Genomic DNA, 24,275 nt, shown 5'->3' on the forward strand with positions numbered 1-24,275 from the left:
ATTACTTTGGGCTTCGCACCCAATTACACTGCCAAGTGTTTACTCTTATTTAAAATGTTTATATGCTATTTGAATATTCAATCTGATATTCAGTGGAAAAAAAGAACTCTTCTATTTCATTTGTTTTGACATTACCCTGATACATGACTACTCTTCTGTGACTCCAAAGCCTCACAAATCTGACTGCATACTTAGCAAACTACAACGATAAAACATGCAAAAAGTTTTGTATTATCTAATCTGAAATAGAAACTATATCGTGAATGGTGCACAAAGCTAGAAGCACAAACACGGTCCTTATCACTCAGTTTATCATTACTGTAGTTGTTCAGGTAGAGAAAAGTTTCACAGAACAAGTGAGGTCCCTGATACACAGAATGGGAAGGTTGTAAAGGTTATGCACAGATGAATGCTTAAAAACAAAAGTTTATCATTCACCACTGCCTCCTTCAGTTGGGTGGCACTTGTTGTTAGATGTTTAGTCATTATTTTTTCCCCAAGTAAACTAAATAAGATCTATTTTAACGTTTTGTGCCACTGTAATAATCTCTGTGCAGGTATGAAAAGCAATGGAAAATCAGGACAGTCATGCCTGTGAGGAACTGGTATTGAATTCAATAAAAAAAATCCATCTATCCCGACTAATTATTAATGATGTTCCAGGCTTAAAATATAATGGGAGTGTTTACTCCAGGGAGCTGGTCCCCTCTGATTGTTCTCAAAGCTAACCCTCTCCTTGTAGTGAAATATCAAGCCAACACCTTTCTTTTTACAGGAAAATGTTCTACTGTTTTTTTTTTCTGTGAAAAAAAAAAAAAAGAAAAAAAAAAGAAAAGGAAACATTTTAAAAGCATATTCTTTAAACACTGGGTTATTATGACTGTGCTATAAACTATAGTGTATCAAGAGGTCATGAATCACATTCTGTGCTACTGCACAGACCAGTTCACACTTGCCTTAGCTATTGTTAACAAAAGCAGCAAAATTTTTGTCCCTATTTAAAGAAGTCTACACTGGGCATCTCTGCCCTTATTCTTTGGATAGCCCTTTTGTCTCTGCTGGTAATGGAAATCTTGTTGCTGTCTTCACTCCTGTCTACCAGAAATACCACTGTTGTTGACTCCCTTGCTATACTTCATGTCTTCTGCTCATTTACTTGCCCAAAAGAATCGCTGCTATCACTTTGGATGATGTGGAACTGAGGGTTGATTAAAAACAAATGCACACTGAGATTATGGTCCTACCATGTAGCATTAGCGGATCTGCCACAGCAGACCTTCAGCCTAATTTAAGCACACTCCCAAATGTCCTTTGTATTTAGGACTCCATAGAAGGCTAGATTTATGCCATCATCTATTCCCGAATAGCAGAAGAGAAACAACCTGACTTTCCAGTTTCTCTGCCTTACATGTAACACCAGTACCTCATTTTCCACATACAGGAATATTTTTACATCTTGGAACAATAACACCCTGGGAGTGAAGCAGGGAGAGAGAGAAATCAACCATATATTCTCTAGATCAGCTCTTTTCCATTCCCCATACAAGAAAAAGATTTAAAACGCTGTCAATGACCACAAGCCTAAATATGCTTCAGCTAGAGACATCTGGAATTTTTGTGGGAATTCTGAGAACACTTCTGAATATGTCAGCTGTATTCCTGCAGAGGTTATATGTGTTGCTCCTAAAAGGGTTCACAGAAAGACTGAGTTTGGTTCTAAGCATATGTATCCGAAAGACAAAAAGGACCTCATGCCATTCAGAACTTAAAAGCAAGCAATTTGCAACATTTTTTGTGTAATGCTTTTGCTCATCAGGCCATGACCACAAAGTGGTTCACAACGCTTACTGTCAACAGCTATACAGAACTCATTTACAGTCTAAACCTGCAAGTATTTCTTTTGAGGCACACTTAGGAATCACTAAGTTAATCACTTAATCCCAATCACTGAACACCCCTCCAACAGCACCAGGTTCCAGGGAGCTTTGCCATTCACTGCAGAGGGAATGGCATCAAGCACTATGTCAAACTGCTTACACTGTTAAATACGTATCAGCAGGACAATTATGTGATTTTGCACCACATGTGCTGTAGTTTTTCCACTGGGCTAGTGGCTTATTATTTCATGTTAAATGCAATAAACTGGCTGGTTTCTTGAAGTTAAAAATTAAGTTGTTAAAATTTAAGTTAAAATTAACTTAGCCATCTGCAGTACATTAAAGAAGAAGCAAAATTATGTTTTATTTTGTTATATAGAAAAAAATGGAAGGCAAGCCTCATCACCTGTATTTGTCAGCTTTATAAACTTCAACTCATCTTTCTTAGCTCCCTCCTGACAGATGTCTTCAAACACCAGGACTCTAATTTGAACCAGCAGCACTTACCAAAGTGGAAACTCATGTCTGTTAACAAGAAATTAGTATGTAGCTGTCAAGGCTTATCAGGAATAACACAGATCTTTCTAAATAGTTGTTTTTATAATGGCCAAAGAAAGGGTAAATTTGAATCCCAATGATCATCTTTTAAAAAGTCACAAAGAGCATTTCTGGTCCATTGATTTCAGCATTTCAGGTACATGGTCAACAGACCTGAGATTCAAGTAGCATGGAAATGCCTAATACACTAGACATACCTCCCAGAAGCTTCTCTAGGAATTTTGCATGCAGCTGAACATCTGGCGTGGCACAGGAAAGCTCTTTGCTATCAGACAATCTTTTGATTTTTCTCTTAAATAAACACTGAGTATTGACAATGTGAGAAAGGTTTCACTCCCTACTGAAGCTTCATTTCCTGTATCCTTCATGTAGCTCCTCAGAGCAACAACACCGATATTCAGACACACACTGGATCCACCTCTAGCACCGTGGGAGTGCCTTGCAATACCCAGGGAGCTTCTGCAGCAGCTGTCTTTCAGATAATGCCTTCAATTTCCTTGTTGGCATCTCAGGACCCAGGTTGTGGCTTCTCTTCCAACTGTTCCAGCATACCACTACTAGCACAAAGGAAGGCAAGAGATTAGAAAGCCTCAGATGTGGCAGCACCCAGACTATGCTAAAGCACAGTCCCACATCCAGGTGGAATGTGATAGAAGTCAGCTCTTCCTTCCTTTGCTGGATGTACAGTCTGCATCCCTCTACACAGAGTAGTAAATAAAAGCACAGTGCCTGTATCTGAAATACACACACTGACCTCAGTGATGCATTGCTAACTGGCTATTTCAAGTGTTTTGTTTTGTTTTGGTTCCCAGGGTGGGGCAGAAGCTGTATAATACTTTTCTGGCTGGTTTGTTCTGTTCCAACCAGGATTGACTTTATACTGAATGGTCAGCAAATCTAATGGTTTTAAACAGTGAAACTGATGCACCCTGACTGTGTTTCCCCCACAGAAGGTGATATTCCACTGGGCATTTTCAAAGCAACTCCTAGCAGCTGAATGCAACAATCCCATGGGAAAAACAAGTGGAGTTGCTGCATAGGGTAACTTTCAGGCACAGTTAGAAAATAAGGCTCCAAAGCATAAAGTTAGAATACAGTCACAGAATCACTGAGGTTGGAAAAGACCCTTAAGACCATCAAGTCCAACCCTCCACCTAACACTGCAAATCATGTCCCAGAGCATCACACCTACACATCTCTTAAATACCTCCAAGGATGGCGACTCCACTACTCCCTAGGCAGCCTGTTCTAATGCCTAATCATGCTTCCTGTGGGGAAATTCTCCCTGATATTCAACCAAAGCCTCCCCTGGCACAACTCGAGGCTGTTTAAGACTAAGTTAAAGGCTTGCCTCTTAAACTATACACTTCTATAAACCGTAGAGGAAGAAGCTGGTTTTACCTCACTATTTGACCATGTCTAAAAAGACCAGAGGCCTGGAACAGGGGCAACTTCTCCTTACAATACTGTGGCATTTAGCTCCTTTCTTGAGCCACTGGCTAGAATGTAATAGCATGCAGTACTCCTCTGTGATCAGGTTTCTGGAAGAAATACCAACTTTTGTATCCTCCACAAGAAGTACAGAACAGCTTGCTTTTCTGGTAATTTTTTCTTACTTAGCTAAATGGATTTTGGAGCTTCTATTCTGATGCTTGGGATTTTTGCTTTGAAAACTGAACAGGACAAAGAAAAAGCTGTCATCAGTTTTAATGGAATTTTTACCATAGTATTTGTGAGGGCTTCAGCAATCCTGATGTGAGAATGAGTGATACATGCCATTAGGGCTAAGAGATGAGACAGTCTCAACACAAGATTTTGTCTGTGTTCATTTACTCCATCTGCAAAAGCACTCTCACCACTAGAAGGCACAACTATGTACCATGGCTTCACCTGACCCCTGTGGTACCACAGCACCATTCATCTCCAAGAGATGAGACAAAAATAACAGAGATGAGGCCGACTGTCTGAAAAGCACCTTGCAAGAAATATGACATTAAGTAAAGCTGACTGCTTCTTGTCTGAGGATTTTCTTGTGTCTGGGTGGAACAGCTTTAGCTCTTAAATAGATGAGGTTCCTTATGATAGGTGCAGCTCAGACATCTGTGCCTGATAAACTTTCCTTATGGAAATACAAACTAACAGTTGGGGCAAAGAGAAAACACCAATAAAATAGTATGCTATTAGTCACCTTGCTAACTTACTGTTTAAATGAACAATGCTCATGAATTCTACAAAGATAATACATGATCAACACCACACAAAAGCACATAGAAGTCATATGGAAAAGATTGCACTGAGCAGAAAATAAACACTTAAAATAGTCTGATCCGTACCTGAAAAATTGTAATCAAAACTTTTGTTGAATCTGTCTTTGCATAAAGTGTTAATGATAATTTCATGTTTTTTATTTAGGAAATATGTATCTATATACAATAATCATTTATACCTACAAATGATTGATGAATGCCAAATAACTTTACATAATGTAGAAGGGCAGTAAACCTGTAATTTAATGATTTAAAAATCATTGCCAAATAGTAATTTTGCTTCTTGAGCAAACTTAGCACAGGACAAAACTTAAAATATGTTTACAGTTTCATAACCATAGTTTAAAAAAATATTAATACAACAAAATTAAGTGTTGACGATAATAAATGAAGGCCGGTATATAAATAATTCTAGTCTCAGTAAAATCATATTCTTGCACAGAATATCATAATATTTAACTGAGATGTGAAGATTGCCAAAATAAGGTCCTAATGCATTTATTTTGGTTAAAAGCAGTGTGTTTACTGCTGTCTTTTTTTCCATAGTGTGGCCATTGGCCATTTTCAAATAAATTAAAAATGTTCTTTGATGCACTGCATGAATCACACATGGGCACAGAACTTCATTTACTGTTTATAGAACTGTCCTGTTAGAAATTTCCACTATATTAGTTCAATAATAGAACTGGTGATTTTTTTTATTTTATTTTATTTTTTCCAATAAGCAGTACATTTACTAAAAGAATAGAGCTTCGGGAGGGGAGAGGACCACAGCTACAAGTTAATTCAGGCCAAGCTAAATTTATTATTTTGGCTGAAAGAATGAAGAAAAATATTTCTTAAACGATTCTTCCAGACTTCTCATTTCAAAATTTGAACAAAGATTAAACAGAAGGTTATTTTCAAAATAGTGTGAACCAGATTTTCCAGATAAACTAAAATTGTTCAACGTGGCTCAAAATGAACTTTGTAATGTTTGTTTTGCTGAACATTTCCCACTCCTTCCTAGGTTCTACTTGACTTGAACAAAATTTTCTTTCTAAGCTTTATTTCTGACAGGCAGAAGAGAAACTGCACAGTTATTACCTATGTTTAAGAACCTATTGTTATATTACCCCAGAATAAAGTAGAAAGCCCTGGAAAGAAAATGAGACAACAAAACAGTCCCTAAAAATCTTTGAAGTATCACATAGAAATTATTAGAACATTATTTTTATTAGTTTATGGAAAACTAGATTCCCTCGTGACCCAGCAATTTCTGTTTCTATTGCTTCTAGACTCTGTGGTCTGTATGACAATTGAGGCCACTATGCTTCATATTTTAACTCTTATAAATATATTTAAAGTAATAAAACTGAAACTAATTCTCAATTTTGAGGCAAAATGTTCCCATCTTTTTGCCTTTGTTCTGGTGTAATAATCAGCAATGATTCCTTTAGTAGGTCTTAAGAACCACCATCATGGTAGATGCTGCCAAAACACAAGGCCAGAAGAGATCCCTTTCCCATTCCCAGTAACAACTGCAGGTTAAATACAACAGCTAGGTGGATTTTTACCATCTGAATTTAACAGAGGTATAAAAAATAACTATCACAATACTACAAAGTGGCCCACAATAAAAATTCTCATTACTGACACAACTAACTCATTGCTCTTAATCAAACATTTTAAATAGCATTATTTATATGAAGTCGTAAATATCACTTGTCTGGAATCACTTGTCGCGTCAGAAGGGAGTGGCGCGGCAGTTAGCGCGGCAGTTCGCGCAGGCAGGGCGCGCAGGAAGGGCAGAGCGCTCCCCCTACACACAAACAACACCTCCTTAACAACAGCCGTAACTAGGTGATAATGGTCGCCACCAGGCACGGCGCGCTCTCCAGAAAGTCGGTACACACCCAGACCGACTACCCGTTAAAAAATGCCGCAGTTCAGGTCACCGGATGCAAGGAGTGTCTGAGCCTGTTGCTGCCATCGGCGGGAGGCAGAGAAACTGCGTGCGTGAGGTGCGAGCAGGTGGATGATCTGGTCCGCATGGTGGCGGAGCTCAAGGAGGAGGTGGAGAGGTTGAGGGCCATCAGGGAGTGTGAGCGGGAGATAGACTTCTGGAGTAACTCCCTGCAGGGCCTCAAGGGGAGGTGCCGAGGTGAGACTCCTCAAATGGGGGCGGACACCCTGCCCTGTCCCCGTCGGGCAGAGGGAGGGGATCTGGGAGCTGAGGAGGAATGGAAACTGGTCCCTGCTCGACATCACAGGCGATGCCCTCCCCTTCCGGCCCCAACTTCCCAGGTGCCCTTATGCAACAGGTTTGAGGCCCTAGAGATTGAGAGGCCGGTGTGTGAGGAAGAGGTAGCAAATGTTCCCAGGAGGATGCCTGGGGCGAGGAGGTCAACTCCGCGCCTCAGGACTGCCTCCACCAAGAAAGACAGGAGGGTTATTGTTGTTGGTGACTCGATTCTTAGGGGAACAGAGGGCCCTATTTGTCGGCCTGACCCTACCCGTAGGGAAGTCTGCTGTCTCCCTGGGGCCAGGGTCAGGGACGTTGCCAGGAAGCTTCCTAACCTGGTACGCCCCTCTGACTATTACCCCCTTTTGATAGTCCAGGCGGGCAGTGATAACATCGAAGAGAGAAGCCTCAAGGCTATCAAAAGGGACTTTAGGGGACTGGATCGGTTAGTGGATGGAGCGGGAGTGCAGGTGGTGTTTTCGTCCATCCCTACGGTGGCAGGGAGGGGTTCAGAGAGGACACGGAAAGCCCACCTGTTAAACACGTGGCTCCGGGACTGGTGCCAACGCAGAAATCATGGGTTTTTTGATCATGGGGCACTTTACTCAGCACCTGGCCTGATGGCCGCAGATGGGTCCCTATCTTTTAGGGGAAAAAGGATCCTGGGCCAGGAGCTGGCAGGGCTCATTGAGAGGGCTTTAAACTAGGTAGGAAGGGGGATGGGGCTGAGGCTAGGATTGTTGGGGCTGTGCTAGGGGGAACAATGGCAAGGCCGGAGGATAATGCAATGGCCCAGCTGAAGTGCATCTACACCAATGCACGCAGCATGGGTAACAAACAGGAGGAGCTGGAAGCCATCGTGCAGCAGGCAGGCTACGACTTGGTTGCCATCACGGAGACGTGGTGGGACCAGTCTCATGACTGGAGTGCTGCAATGCCTGGCTATAAGCTCTTTAGAAGGGACAGGCAGCACAGAAGGGGTGGTGGTGTGGCTCTCTATATTAGAGAGTCTTTCGAGGTTGTAGAACTCGAGGTTGGGAATGACAAGGTTGAGTCCCTTTGGGTTAGGATCGGCAGGGACAACAAGGCTAGCGTCCTGGTCGGGGTCTGCTATAGACCACCGAACCAGGATGAGGAGACGGATGAGGAATTCTACAGGCAGCTGACAGAGGTTGCAAAATCGTCAGCTCTTGTACTCGTGGGGGACTTCAACTTCCCTGACATATCCTGGAAGCACAACACAGCCCTGAGAAAGCAGTCTAGGAGGTTTCTGGAGAGCGTGGAAGATAGCTTCCTGACGCAGCTGGTTAGTGAACCTACCAGGGGTGGTGCCCCGCTAGACCTTCTCTTCACAAACAGAGAAGGACTGGTGGAGGACGTGATTGTTGGGAGCTGTCTTGGGCAGAGCGACCACGCAATGGTGGAGTTCACTATTCTTGGCGAGGCCAGGAAGGGGACCAGTAAAACCGCTGTATTGGACTTTCGGAGGGCTGACTTTGAGCTGCTCAGGACACTGGTTGGTGGAGTCCCTTGGGAGGCAGTTCTGAAGGGCAGAGGAGTCCAGGAAGGCTGGGCGCTCTTCAAGAGGGAAGTCTTAATGGCGCAGGAACGGTCTGTCCCCACGTGCCCAAAGACGAGCTGGCGGGGAAGAAGACCGGCCTGGCTCAACAGAGAATTGTGGCTTGATCTTAGGAGAAAAAAGAGGGTTTATAAGCTTTGGAAAAGTGGGCAGGCCACTAAGGAGGACTTTAAAGAAGTAGCGAGGCTGTGCAGGGACAAAATTAGGAAAGCCAAAGCTCATCTGGAGCTCAATCTGGCTACTGCCGTTAAAGATAACAAAAAACGTTTCTATAAATACATCAACACAAAAAGGAGGACTAAGGAGAATCTCCATCCTTTACTGGATGCGGGGGGAAACTTAGTTACAAGAGATGAGGAAAAGGCGGAGGTGCTCAATGCCTTCTTTGCCTCAGTCTTTAGCGGCAATACCGGATGTTCTCTGGATACTCAGTACCCTGAGCTGGTGGAAGGGGATGGGGAGCAGGATGTGGCCCTCATTATCCATGAAGAACTGGTTGGTGACCTGCTACGGCACTTAGATGTGCACAAGTCGATGGGGCCGGATGGGATCCACCCAAGGGTACTGAGGGAACTGGCAGAGGAGCTGGCCAAGCCACTATCCATCATTTATCAGCAGTCCTGGCTATCGGGGGAGGTCCCAATCGACTGGCGGCTAGCAAACGTGACGCCCATCTACAAGAAGGGCCGGAGGGCAGACCCGGGAAACTACAGGCCTGTCAGTTTGACCTCAGTGCCAGGAAAGCTCATGGAGCAGATCCTCCTGAGAGTCATCATGCAGCACTTGCAGGGGAAGCAGGCGATCAGGCCCAGTCAGCATGGCTTTATGAAAGGCAGGTCATGCCTGACGAACCTGATCTCCTTCTATGACAAAGTGACGCGCTGGGTGGACGAGGGAAAGGCTGTAGATGTGGTCTACCTTGACTTCAGCAAGGCTTTTGACACCGTCTCCCACAGCATTCTCCTCAAGAAACTGGCTGCTCTTGGCTTGGACTGGTGCACGCTTCGTTGGGTTAGAAACTGGCTGGATAGCCGGGCCCAAAGAGTTGTGGTGAATGGAGCCAAGTCCAGTTGGAGGCCAGTCACTAGTGGCGTCCCCCAGGGCTCGGTGCTGGGGCCGGTCCTCTTTAATATCTTTATCGATGATCTGGACGAGGGCATTGAGTGCACCCTCAGTAAGTTCGCAGATGACACCAAGTTAGGTGCGTGTGTCGATCTGCTTGAGGGTAGGAAAGCTCTGCAGGAGGATCTGGATAGGCTGCACCGATGGGCTGAGGTCAACTGCATGAAGTTCAACAAGGCCAAGTGCCGGGTCCTGCACCTGGGGCACAATAACCCCAAGCAGAGCTACAGGCTGGGAGAGGAATGGTAGGAGAGCTGCCTGGCAGAGAAGGACCTGGGAGTGATGGTGGATAGTCGGCTGAATATGAGCCAGCAATGCGCTCAGGTGGCCAAGAAGGCCAACGGCATCCTGGCTTGTATCAGGAACAGTGTGACCAGCAGGGCTAGGGAGGTGATCGTCCCCCTGTACTCAGCTCTGGTGAGGCCGCACCTCGAGTACTGTGTTCAGTTTTGGGCCCCTCGCTACAAGAAGGACATCGAGGTGCTTGAGCGGGTACAGAGAAGGGCGACGAAGCTGGTGAGGGGCCTGGAGAACAAGTCCTACGAGGAGCGGCTGAGGGAGCTGGGCTTGTTCAGCCTGGAGAAGAGGAGGCTCAGGGGCGACCTTATCGCTCTCTATGGGTACCTCAAGGGAGGCTGTAGCGAGGTGGGGGTTGGCCTGTTCTCCCACGTGCCTGGTGACAGGACGAGGGGGAATGGGCTTAAGTTGAGCCAGGGGAGTTTTAGGTTAGATGTTAGGAAGAACTTCTTCACTGAAAGGGTTGTGAGGCACTGGAACAGGCTGCCCAGGGAAGTGGTGGAGTCACCATCCCTGGAAGTCTTCAAAAGACGTTTAGATGTAGAGCTTAGGGAAATGGTTTAGTGGGGACTGTTAGCGTTAGGTCAGAGGTTGGACTCAATGATCTTGAGGTCTCTTCCAACCTAGAAAATTCTGTGATTCTGTAATTAGGAAAAAAGAACACATTTGAATATAAAAATTTGGAGAATTTTTCGTCTTCCTTTATAATCATGATTTTTATCTCTGTGTTACAATTTTGTTGCTGTTTTCCCCTGAACCTGTAATGAAACTATTCTAAAATACGTGAGGTCAAACCTTTACCTGTTGTAAACATACAATGATTCACTTCAAAGAAATATAGTGAATGGCTTTTGCTATACTCTGAGGCATATTCTGCTTTTTACGCAACTGAACCAACTTGGTTACATTCATCAGCACTGTGAATCCCTTACAGTAGAAGTTTTAATATTAAAAGCACTTTGACAAAATCCAGCTTTATAGTCAGAGGGAGGTCACTGAAGCCACAAAAACACTATGTGCAGAAAAATCCAAATGAATGTCCCGTAAACCAAGATTCTATCTGTCCAAAATGAGTAGCACTTAAAACTTAGGAACAAATAACAGCATGGCTCCCATTAGCTTTCTATCCATAATTTTCATGGGACACCCAATAAAATGTTATAAGGATGCGGTTGGCATGTAAAATTCACTACAAGTCAGATGATGATGTGTTTATATTGTCTACCAGTTTTTGAAGAAGGTCAATTCAGAGATTACTTAAATTAAATCTAAATGGTAATGGCCTACAGCTGCTTACACTCACTGCGTTTGGCTTCATATTTATTATTAATGCAAACTCAGTGTAATTCTAGTCATTTTACACTTTTGAAGCCACTGTTCTTTATTTGTTCTTCCAGATATATAGTTCCACTATATTTATTAAACTCACTGAAATTGTTGCTATCTAAATGAGAATTCACCATCAAACAGCCAGGCTGAATTCTTCCTTTTAAGGAAATTGTCCATGAATGTATAAATGTTATTATATTGTTCATGTCAAAACGGAAGCACTGCTTGGTATTATTGATCCTGTGTGCAGCTAGGCTTTTTTCTGATTTGTAGCGTAAGGAAAACATGCAAACCACAATGGTCATTATTTTAATGTATGCCTTTCACATCCATTTTGTTGCTTTCTTTAAGTGCAGCAAAATGGTGCCAGAAAGGACAACTAAATAATAATTACACTAATACAATGCACATGCATCATCTTAAGCCACAATTTTCACTTTCATCAACATATCTACAAACCAACAAATAAGCAATGAAACAACCCTGAAGAATCCTTCAGGGCATTCAAATTCATGTTAGAATGTGCAAAATAACTATCCTTGTTATATTACTATTTTTTTTCTTGCTGAAGGAGGACAACTACCACACTGTGATGAATGTGTTTCAAATGTTTGTGTTCAAACTGTCTCCATGAAGTGGAATATCTCTAAAACCAACACATACACTAATGTAACAGAGGCAGTTACTTTGCAAGGCTTTTCTAAAATAGCATAGCATGAAACTCAAACTGTCAGTGCATAAATTACCGTTGCCTTGAGGCTGCAATAACTTATGCATCCTTGTATTCACCCCCTCACATACCTCCCCTGAAATTCCTCTCTTACAGAACAGCCCAGATCTCCCCCCGCCACCTCTCCCACTCTTTGTGGCTACCGTAACAATGTCATTATGAGCATTTAGGCTTGCCCATTGCTGTGTACATGAGGGAGGCAGAGCACAGTGTAAAAAATGAGTGAAACAGGAGGGTTTGGGGGGTTATTTTCAAGAAATCTCTGCAAAAACTGTTATTGCAATAACTATGTGTTCATATAACTCACTATTATTTGTCTACAGCCAGGCATAATTTGATTTTCTTCCTTTAATAAAATCTTGATCTAATTTGAGTTTATCATTGTCAGCTCATGGACAAAAACAACTGATCAATGATGCTAATACCACTAAGCAATAGGCAATTCTACCTACAGAGCAATTACTGACACCACTGCAGTCAGCTCAAAGGTTTGATCTTGCTCAGTCAATGTCAGACAACAGTTTTTTCCCCCCAACCTTTATTTATTTATTTATTATTTATTTATTTATTTTTAAAGAATAAAGCCTTATCTTGCTAATAAAAGATATGTTAAACTACCCAAACTGAAGACTAATATTTTTGCATAAAATTGTAATTTCCCCTTTTTTCAGTACGGTAAAAGAAAAATCATTGAGAAATAAGATTGCAGTAAATAGCATTATTTGATCTAGAAACACATTTACAAAATCTTTAGTCTTAGGAACAGATTGTGACACAATCCAGTCTAGACCATGATGGTGTTATGTGTCTATAATGCTGGCAAAATAATTAAACTGCACTGAAAGGCTTTTATACTGCAGTTCTGACTTAAACTCAAATTAAATTCTTCATGAATTAATGCACATAGATTGAGGTCGATGGAGTATATGACTTTGACATTTCATAAAGATGAGTGATAATTAAGGATTCTTCCATATATTTTAGATTGCTCAGCAGGATGTAATGGCAACTGAAAATTACATCTAATAGAGGAAATATACTGTTTATATCATAACTTTACCCAACATTTTAGTTTATTTGATATATTCTCCTATTAGAACCACCCATACTTGGGTATGAATGATACCAGTCAAACTGAATAGAAGACACTTAGAGTTTTAGTAAATGCTTCCCCATGTTAATTCTGAGACTACATTCATTATTATTATATCACCAAGGGGATCACAGTAGAAATTTACAGTCATACATAGCCTTTGCTACAAGGATGGCAATAATATGAATGATCACCATGAACAACCTTGCTAAAAGACACCTGAAACTGGCTGTGTTATTAACTACATTTATCTGATGGCTTCAGGGTGCTTAAAATATTCTGAAGTACCCTGAGAAAATCTTTAAATACCATTGTCATGTATTTTCTTCTCTTGAAAGTCTTCTTAACTATGGCTTTGTGATCTAGACAGCTTAAGAACAGACCAGAGCCACTGTCTTTGGGACTGGTTTATATACCACATCATATAGAGAGCAGAAAGACTTTAGTAGACATTTCACAAATTTCATTAGGTTATACTAGAATAGCTGGAAGGGGCTTTTAATTTACAAAGGGGAAAGGAACTTCAGCTAAATGCTCATGAGACATTAAGTGCTTATAACAAACAATACAATTTGCATCTGTCTTTGGTCTAGGGTGGTATGGTTCAGTGCAGTGTATGGTGTGGCCATGCTCCTTACAACACAACACTATAAAAGTTCAGCACTTTATGGAAATAACAGCAGAAATAACAGCAGTCCTCCCATATCTGGTGTTTGTACAGCCCCAGCAATTCACTGCATATTATTATTACCACCATTGACACAAATATCCCCAAAGCAAATACCACCTTGCTAAAAAAAATTAACAACCACTGCTTGGTAACTGCTAACCTTTCTAGACTGATGCTGTTTTATCATAACAGCATGGAACCGCGATGCTTGTAGCTTACCAAACGTTCATGATCTCAGCACAGATCACTGCACTGGGGCACAGAACAGAAGTGGAGCCATGCTTCCAGTTGCTACAGGTCTGGTTTACAAAACTGCTCAGTTTCAGGCATGATGCATAAGCCCATGCTGCTCACTAAATGATGACTATCCTGGCAGAAACACCTCAGCTTCCTTAGACTCTGTCCATTCATCTGGATGGTGCACAGATTTATTTCTCATTCAAATCCAGATTCCATGGTACACCCAGTTTGCAGAGCACTGCCTGAAGAATCAGGCCCTAAAAATCAAAGAACCACTCAGCAATAAAGGGGATAGTTTGTCATTGCAAGAGATGAAAATTTTGTGCTTAATCACTTTAATAAATTGAAGAACAGCTCTGAATGAATGCTGCTATGCTCTGCAAATCACTGGATGGTGATCTGTTTCTTTGGACTGTTAGCAACCAAGGTAAGTCAGAAATATTTTTAAGTGCAAAGTAACAGGCTGTGAAAATGATGAGCTCAGGATCAGGAGGAATAAAACTTTGGGTCACCTTTCTCTCCCAGTGATTCTTCTCTGCATCATGAATCAAAGCAAAAGAGTTGGCCAGCAAAAGCTATGCATCTAGAGCTGAAGGAATGAATAATCGCTTGTTACGGCGTATAAAATTCATGTCAGGAACTTTTCACTTTTTTTTTTTTTTCATAGAGATTAATACTTTATCATTTTATGGAGGAATGAAGGCGTTCCACTGTACTACAGTAGTACACTGTTTTCCATAGCTTTTGGAATGCATGCTCACAGTGCTGTCAAGCTGGGAATTGTAAGGAGAAAAGTTTTAAAAAAAAAGAAAAAGTGTGATTTTAAATGTCTCATGATAAACCAGAGAAAAACCTATATCCTTAAGAGAAAATTCCTTTAAAAAATCCTTAACCTAAATACAATATGAGGTCACTTCACCTGCTGGATGAGTGGGTTTATCATAAATGCATTCACGTTTATTTTTCTTCCTACAAAGCATCTGAGTCATCTTTATGCATACTGAGACAGCTCATATTTTCTGGGAAGTAAAAGGCTTATGGTCAAATTAGTTTAGTCAATTGTGAAGTCTGAAGGAGTAAAATACATTTAAGACAGTCAGATATTGTACCTGAACGAAGGTATTGAAGCTGTAACTAAAGTATGTTTCATACAAACTCCAAATTTAACTAAGTACCTTAAATGCAAAGATTCTTAGCAGTCCATTAAGAGTTTCTTTGAAGGCTCAAGTTTTTTTTCTATGTGAGAAAGGAAATTCAAGGTAAAATTTAAGGGAAGGTTAATCCTGTGCAGGAATATGAAAATCTGTTTTTCACCAGTAACCAAGCCGCTGGCTTCCAGTCTGGCATTCCGTATGTCTCTTAAATTATAGCTCGATGTGCTCTGAACTCAACAACTATTTCCATAGATGTAAGTAGACGAAGATCAGGCAGTTAGCCTGATCAGTGCCTCAAATTTTCCATCTGAAAAACAGGATTGAAAATTCTCATTTGCGCTACACAGATGCTGCTGATCTATAATCAACAATGATTATACATTGTTGTTTGAGACAATCAAATAGAAATCATTCCAGAAGCACAAAGTGCCTTTAACAAAGCTAAATTCTTAGACACCATTCATCCAGCATGCAATATAGTCCTCTACCAAAAGAAATTCAAACTGCGTATGAAGCCCCTCTTTTGGTAGTGAGAAAAGAACATGTCATTGCTTAGCTGAGAGCCTGCCTTTGAGTGTCTGAGGCCATTCTATGAAAGGAGAAGCTTTGATTTCCCTGCTTATTGAGAAGCTCCAATTTAGTTTTGTATTTCTCAAACATTGAAGTAATCTCATTTGTGTTTGTTTTTTTACCACTTGTACTTATTACAGTCACTCCTATATCATACCATTAAGCCACAACACCGTGTGATCACTCCACAAAAGTTCTTCACCTGGTGAATGTTGTTCATGTGCCTTAACTGAAGATCTTCTTGCTATCACATCACACTCACAAGAGTGTGAAGTCTCTTGTGGTTTATGTAGGGAATCTGTTCCCTCACTCTGAGTAAGAACCACACATTGTTCCACAAAATATCATGGGCCACCGATAATAATACATCATGATCAGGTTAAAATAAACTATTTCTAGGTGGAAAAATATATACAGGAAGAGTAAACATGAAGTCAAGATCCAATGAAGAGTGATAAAATACACAAACTTGTAAGAATACAAAAATGCTAAATACTGCTATTGTAACTGCATTAAGGTATATGATGTCAAAATGTCTTTCTTTGAAGAATGTATGATAACCAGAACAGGCAACTCCACTGAAATATGTATTAAAGTTCACATACTATTGCAACATTATGCATCTGTCTCTTTTTGATACATACTTCAGAACTTCTTCATCTTAGGCTCATCACTAAACAGTCCTGCTTTCTTCAGTTCTACTCAAAGTACCACCCCCTTTACACAGACTTTAATAAGCAAGACAGTTCACTTCCAAGAACAGAATCAGCACAAGTCCCCAGGTAAAGCTAGCCTGCCTTGCTCTGAGCATCTACATGCCAAAGACAATTATGTCTTCCAGTCTAAAAAACTATGCTATATACATCAATACGAAATAATACATTCAAAGTAGCTCTAAGTAAACGCATTGATCTGTTGGATGAGATAGGTTAATAAATAGGTTTGATATAAGTGTGCTCAATCTTCTGCATGTCAATACTCTTTCTCCTGGCCTTTCTTTCTAGTCTAAAAAGTCCTAGCACCTCCTTGAGTTCAACAGATTCTACCTTGTCTCTTCTGGTTCCAAGCACAGCCTTTCCTTACCTCTAAGGCTTGGCTTTGTGTCAAGTCCTTGCCCTTGTCTCATAGCAAAAGGGCCAGCAACCCCTCTCAGGTATCTTTTCAGCCCTTCTCCCCTCCTTCTCTACTTGGAAGCTGTCCTGAATTTTACCTTTGTTTCAAGGAATATGGAAATGTGAGACTGGCCATTTAGGCCTTGCTGACACACACAAAATCAACAGAGAACAAAAGCTTCTGCTGCTTAAATTACTAATACAAATAACACTAAAATTAAATGTGTTATGGCTATACCAAGAGTTGATAAAGCATACATATTCATGAAAAGCTAACTATTCAAATACATGCATTTACACAAATAAGCTTATAAATGCAAAGACTTGTGAACTTCATCCCTATGGCATGGGTGAGTTTGTTCTCCTGTTTACCGTGTATGATATTCAGGCCTCAGCTCACATGCCTGAGAGTTCCAGTCACTTTCTCTAGGGATACTCGTGTAACACACATCCTGCTTTGGGATTCCAGAAATTATTTATTCAGGACTTTCCCAGCTCATATGCTGTATACCTGAATATTGTTACAAGCTGATTTCACAAAAACTGAGGTCAGATTCTTTTGGTCCTTCTCTCAGCCACAACCAGATTCACACTCAGCATGAGCAAGGCCGACATAATCCCCTATCCCAATACCACTATGTGTGGATAGGAGAATGAACAACACCACAGAATCACTGCACGAGCAGTATGAAGGCTCTGTTATATCATGCTCTTGCTCTGGTGTTCCTGCCTTCCTTCATGGCTGGGCTGATATGCTTCCTCAGGGGCTCCATGAAACAAGACACGTCTGTTGCACATGTGCAGTTACTCTACTTGTTGGAAAATACTGCTGACAGTAGTGCATGTTCCAGCAGCTTCAAAGGATGCTCAGGCATTTTGCCCAGGCATCTCAACACCAAACTGAATGCTCTGTGTACACACAAAACTTGCATTGGCACAAAGCTTCAGTACAGAACACCAGGATGAACTCTGTATGCTGGCGGTCTCTAGCTGCATCTTAGTTTTGCCAGTATGATACATGTCATGCTGGATGACTTTCAAAGTCAATTCACTCCTTTTGCTCATAAGCTCAAAAAACAGTTTAAGTGATTACTGGGGTAAGCTAAACAAACAGCAGCTAATGGGAAAGATCAGGAGAAAAATGCTTAAGGCTTGCAGTCCACCAAAAAACCAGTGAGCATCCATTCTCCCACACAGGGTCTCAACATTTGTTTGGGGAAGGATCAGTCAAAGAGCTTTATTCTGTATCTGTATACCACAGAGACCAAGGTAAAGGGAGTCTGTATGACACTTTACAGGTTTCAGAGGAAATAAATGGCAGGTGATTACCAAAAAGCTAGATTTAATTGTTCAGGCTCAGATTATTCCCTAACACATTTAAGCAGTAAAGTCAATCAGTAAAGCAATCCTGGAATATTTCAGTTGAGATTCTGGTATGTTTCCTGAATAGTGCCTCAGTTCATATATTATACTGCTGAAAGTGATGAAGCAATGTGCCTTAAATAAGAATGTCAAAATGTGCCTCTTTGTCAGGGTAAATTACTTATATTTCATACAAACATTGCTAAGCTGTATCTACTGTTCTCCATTCAATATAAATACAAATTCCAGGCATTATGAGATGGTAAAATCACTCATTCTTAAAAAACAGATACTGAAAGAAAGATAATTTTCTTACAACACATAGCTAAATGGAGTTTGAGCGTTCTTTAAATCTAAATAATGGATTTTCTACCATAATGATCTTTACACTGTGTGTGTTCTCTGTTGTACCAGAGCCTGAAAACCTGAAGCTACATCGCATCCTCTCAATGAAAGCCATGCAAAACATGCAACATTTTGTGGCCATGCTGCAAGTTGCCTTTTGCTGAGGCTGTGACTTAGAAGTGAATTTCTGGATGGCAGTTACTAGGACTTACTCTCCAAATGCATAGACACCAGTGACATCTGTTTCTGTGATATGGAGGCCAAGCCTCAGTTCTGGAGGTCTTGCCAGGATTTTATTTCTTATTGTGCATTTCCCAGTGCACAAAGAAGTGGGACAGGAGAACATGGTAGCTCATCCCTGTCCATGGCATGGGGGTTGGAATTATATGACCTTCAAGGTCCCTACTGATCCAAACCATCCTGTGATTCTACAATCTACATTGCTGTCTGAATGCTAGCAACTGATAGTCCCTACATGTCATGCATGTGATCCTGGGCTTCTATCCAAAACACTCCAGCAAATGATTCAAAAAGCTCAATGGAATCAAGGTGAAGAATCAAGGCAGTAACTCTTTCCTCTCATGGAGTTTTATAGGCTTCCAAACATGCTTTGTATGCTCCATTATTCTTTGCCACAGACTGATGTTTAAGAAGATAATGTCGAGATTTTAAATCCTTTCACTATTCTGAAAGTTCAAGGAAAATACATTTACAAAAGATGCAACTGTGAAGTATTCAAGAGGTATAAACCTACTTACAAACAAGAATTATCATTTTCAAAGTGAAAGATCCCATGTTTAATTCTAAGAAAACTGTATGTGAGTCATCTTTAAATCCATTTTCCTTCATGCAATGGAGTCAGACCAGCTCTGCAGCTGGTGGCATAGCTCCCCTGCTCTGGAGAATAAAAACGGTAATGAACAGCTCAGCTATCAATTCTTCTGACATTTGACTGTTTAGCAGGTGCTGAATTCAGGTTTTGCTAAACCTGGTGTAGCTGCTACCACCATATTCTTTTTCCCCCTTTATTGAAGAGTGATCTTTAGAAATGAAGCTAAAAATTCCTGACATGCAGAAAGACAACATAGAGTTTAACAAACCAGCTATGTGGTAAGAAGAATTCTTTTGCATCTGTCTGCTGGTGGAAGGTGATTAAAAACAGGAGTTGGTTATTCTATGTTACATTTTTCATCACAGCAGAGACTCAATCTGCACAGAAAAGCCATACCAGCACCTGAAATTCCCAAATCCCTGAGAATTCATCAGGTATTAAAGTCTTGCTGGATTCCACAAAAAATAATCTTACCCAAAAACTTCTGCAAAAAATTAAACGTTCTACATAGCAGTATTTTTTCAATGCAACTATTTCACTTCTCCCCTCCCCCCCACAGCAACAACAAGAAAATCACTCTAATTTGGTGGGAGATATAATGAGACTGGTTCTACAGGCCTCTTCTTTTATCAGCTCAAATCTCTCATTCCCCAGGGAAAGCAGCACAGAAGTGACTTGTCCTTTGATAGCAATAGATAACTAACCTCATTTTGTAAAAGCAGAACTAAACAGAAGAGTTATTCTTTGTCTTCAGCAGCACAGAATCAGACCTCATTGTCATGTACTGAACCCAATTTAAGAAAACGCAATGCCTTATGCATAATCATCAAGAAGCTTACAATTGCAACTTTTTTTCTTTTTCTCTCCTTTTTCTTTTTTGTCTCATTACCTGGCATTTCTTTATGCAACCAGGTACCATAAGGTTTCACAGTGAAGATGAATGGTACAAGTCATACTTTCTGGAAGTAAACTTTCAGCCCTCCTGCATACTTACCCATCAGCTATGCTCAGGTTGTATTTTTGTGTTTCTGTGGCAGTAAGGATTAAAGATATAATTACTTTCAGAAATGAAAGGAGATACTTTGAAATCTTCTTACCACATAACCTAGAGCTTTAGACACACGCTATTGTACCTCACCATTCACTTTGCCAATGTTAACCCATTAAAAAATATTTATTAGACAATGATAATCCTATTTACCAAATACTTTTCTTCCTGATCTTCAGTATCCTTAGATACCCACTGACAAACTGAATGACAACTAAATGACAGAAGAATTTAATACTTCTAAGTCTCTAGAAGTATGTGGTTGCAATACCATAAAGCCTATGTGCCTATTTGTCTGGACTGAGGTCCCACTGTGTAAGTTGTCATTGTACAAACATAAAGAAAGCCCCTTTCCAGCTATACAAGGCTGATGTTTTAGGATGACTACTATGATCCAAAAGAAGAGGGAGAAAACTTGACGCACATTGCAGGAATCACTTGATGCTATTTTGTTTAAATGATCTGCATGACATAAATCAGTGTCTTTGTGCACAGTAGATACGATAAATCAGAATAACTTAGGACAAAATGCCTGTGTTGTGCTGACGAATGGGGAGTGAACAATCTGCACAAAACAGTGTTTCTCTGACAAAAATAACTGAATAACTAAAATGTTAGTTAAGAAACATATGGAAATTTAAATAAACAAAAGCTTCAGTACTGCAATCTAACACACCAATTTTATAATTAAATGAAGAGAAGTGCTTCACACTTTCACACAATATTAAGAAGACTATGAAACCCACAAGCCTACCTCTGCGCACATTTGTACCAGAGTTACTCCGGTCCACCGGCTTCAGCAGAATAATATCTGACTTACAGTAACACAAAGCCAGAGGAGAAACAGACCTGAAGACTGGAAATAAGCTTTTTTTTTTTTTTGGTGAAATATAATCCTCAGCAGGAGATACAAAAGGTGACTTTCCTGACAAGTGATATCCAAATTCTTAATGGCTTTCTGCATGTAACCCGATCTCATTTCATCCTGACATAATCTTAATTAGTCTTAGTTCTACTGCAGAGATGCCTACTGAGGCAGTTAGCACCATATAATTAATCAGATATTTTGCATGCATCACAGCGACCAACAGTGTCAACTTACTGATTTGAGTTAATACAAACAGAAAACAGATTCTCAGAACAAACCAGTGAGATGACAATAATCTTCCTAGAAAGCCGGCAAAATAACGATAGTTCACTTTAGGAACGGAAAGTGAATTGTTTAACACCTCTCTACAGTGCTTGTGCCCCAAAGCAGTTAAGTATCTAAGACATGAATTATTAAAAATTGGAACAGCTCTAGTGTTTTCGTTTCCAGTGGTATCTCAGCATAAGGAATATATACAGCCTTATTTGCTATCTGATACAAAAAGTCATTCACCATTATTATTGTAGAAGTTCTTGGGATGTTTTTTGTATTTGAAGGCCTATCAAAGAGATCAGTCAGGCTACTGGGACTGCCAAATGTTTCAGGTGTGGTCATTCCTCATTACTGCCATCAAAATAATATAATGTCTATTTCTCAGCGTCTAATGCTTTGCTCCCTCCTACATGAATCTTCTTAATTTATTTTAATTCTGGAAAAGCACAGCAATTATAGTTCTGATAAAACTGCTACCAGGTTTGTTTTATAACCCAAATAAATGTACAGTAACATAATTAATTGTTCAGTTTTGTTCCTGTTTTAGTGAAGGCAACAATTTTATCAAGCAACAGCAGTGAGCATATATGTAAAGTAAGGAAAGATAAGATGTGGTATCTCAAAACACACACGTATCAGAAACAACTCAAAGACCATCATCAAGCTATGTGTATGTACTGATGCCTCTTCCATCCTGAAGACACAGGTCTTTTACCTTCTAACCCCGAGCTACATGTTATAATCCTAGTCACTTACGCTGTTCTCTAATTCAGATTCCCCATTCTGGTAGACTTAGTCTGAATGCCTGACATAACATATGGTTAGCATAACATGCATGCTAGCCACAAATAACATCAAATGACATAAACCTTCCTTACTCAGATAACTGTCATAGTCACAGGAGCTTTCATTTAAAAGTGGACTTAATCACAAAATAAGATGCCTGGATAGTGGTTTTAAAAGGTTTAAAAACTAATGGCACTCTAAGATTTTCCATACTTTCCTACCTGACCTCATAGCTAGTGCTTTTCAAAGTTAGCAATACTTAGCATCTCCAAATCACTCAAAAAATGCTGAGCAAGCATTCAACTTTTATCAGGTACTTTATACATTATTTTGAACATATACTACATTCTTTATTGGGATATCCCTATTAATCTTCAGTGTGAAAAGCTGATCCACTGAAGACTTGATGTTTACCAATATGTAGTAGCCCAGGTCATCAGAAATTTGTCATGGGAGCTGGGAACGAAATCAGAGCTTATCTGGCTCTATCCAGATTCCTTCGAAGGTCTTGGAGTTGTTAATCATAAAATGGGTAAGAAAGACAGCAGTATATCTACCTGATGCAAAAATTGCTATGCAGGTAAAAACTGTAGCTATGCAAAGTCAGTATATTCAGAGCAGCTGGCAACAGCTACTCCTCAGAAACATGCAAGATTCTTCACAGTAAATGGCTTCTGATGCACAGATCTCCCTTTGACAGGATTTGCTACCTTTGATGCATCAATTAGTCAGCAATTGGCTTAAGCATGGAAACACTGGTTTTACCATATTTTCATTTTGTAAAATATATCTCTGGTCACTCTCATCATGAATCTAAATTAATCTCTGAATATCCATGTGACATATCTAGAGCATCTTTTCTCCAGCAGAGCCATAAACCATATTATGCATTATATTCTTAGGCTGTCATTGATGCCTGGACATTTGAATAGTGTATCTTAGCATTGACTGTCTTTGTCCAGTGGCAGGAGAAACACACATTTATGCAAAGTGTTGAGGGATTTGCAATATCACACACAGTGGAAGGTCTTGTTTAACAGCCTTTTTCATAGTGCCGACTTTACTCATTTTGCAAGGACTCAGAAACCCTGGCAAGAGTTGAGCCTGCAGTTCCATTGAAACCATTTATTCCAAATTGAATGCTTACACACCTAACATAAGGTCTTTACAGAAGGGAAGTAATATGACAATACCTTCTTTTCATCTATCCTATAATTTTTGTTCCCTCAGAATAAATTTCTAGGACAATCAGCATTTGCAACCTGCATACAGAAGCAACTTGGGGTGGGCTTCACATAATGATTCTGGTAGTACTTTGTGGCGAGTTATAAAATAGCAAAGGCACTTAAAGCAATGGTGCTTACCCCGTTCAGTGTCATAGAGGTACACAAACTTTTCCCACTTATAATGGGTCAAGAGACTCAAGATGGCTCCTTTTAATGCTGGCCGCATCTGGATGACAAACTGCACGTCTGCATCTGTTGGGAAGCTGGGTGTGACGAAGGAAGTGTGAAGGGCTCCACAAAATGACGTCAGTGTGTTCATTGACATCTGGTCATAGAATCCAAAGATGGCATAAACGCCTCTGGAAAACTGTGAACAGACTAACAGAAACAGACAGAGGGGTTAAAATGTGAAATAAAATGAATGCAAACAATTTTTTGAAGTATATTTGAAGTAAGCCCTCTAAGCAATCCTGAAGTTGTTTTGTATGATGCGGTAGATGGAATGAATTTGTGAGATATTATATACTAATTTCAGTGTAGCTGTGAGTTGTACAAACTTTCTGTCACAATTAAACTGGTCTGAGTATATTTTTAGTTCAAATTGTGGTGCTACATTGTTATAATCCACTAATGTTTCTACATTCCTTAAGAAACAAACACTGGATTACATTGCCTATCTGTAAAATACCTTCCCTCCCTTGAGTAGCACCTTG

General features: G+C 40.4%; 1 protein-coding gene across 2 annotated transcripts in view; it reads right to left on the bottom strand.

Annotated features, from left to right (window-relative positions):
• Positions 1-24,275, bottom strand: part of GRIA3 (glutamate ionotropic receptor AMPA type subunit 3) — a 151,139-nt gene that overhangs the window by 91,750 nt on the left and 35,114 nt on the right. For both annotated transcript variants that reach the window (XM_082771195.1, XM_082771196.1), the window contains exon 3: positions 23,701-23,940. In XM_082771195.1, the coding sequence (XP_082627321.1) occupies positions 23,701-23,940 (240 nt within the window). The remainder of the gene's footprint in view (positions 1-23,700; positions 23,941-24,275) is intronic.

Source organism: Aythya marila (genome assembly GCF_965140915.1).
Source record: "Aythya marila genome assembly, chromosome: 13".
Lineage (NCBI taxonomy): Eukaryota > Metazoa > Chordata > Aves > Anseriformes > Anatidae > Aythya > Aythya marila.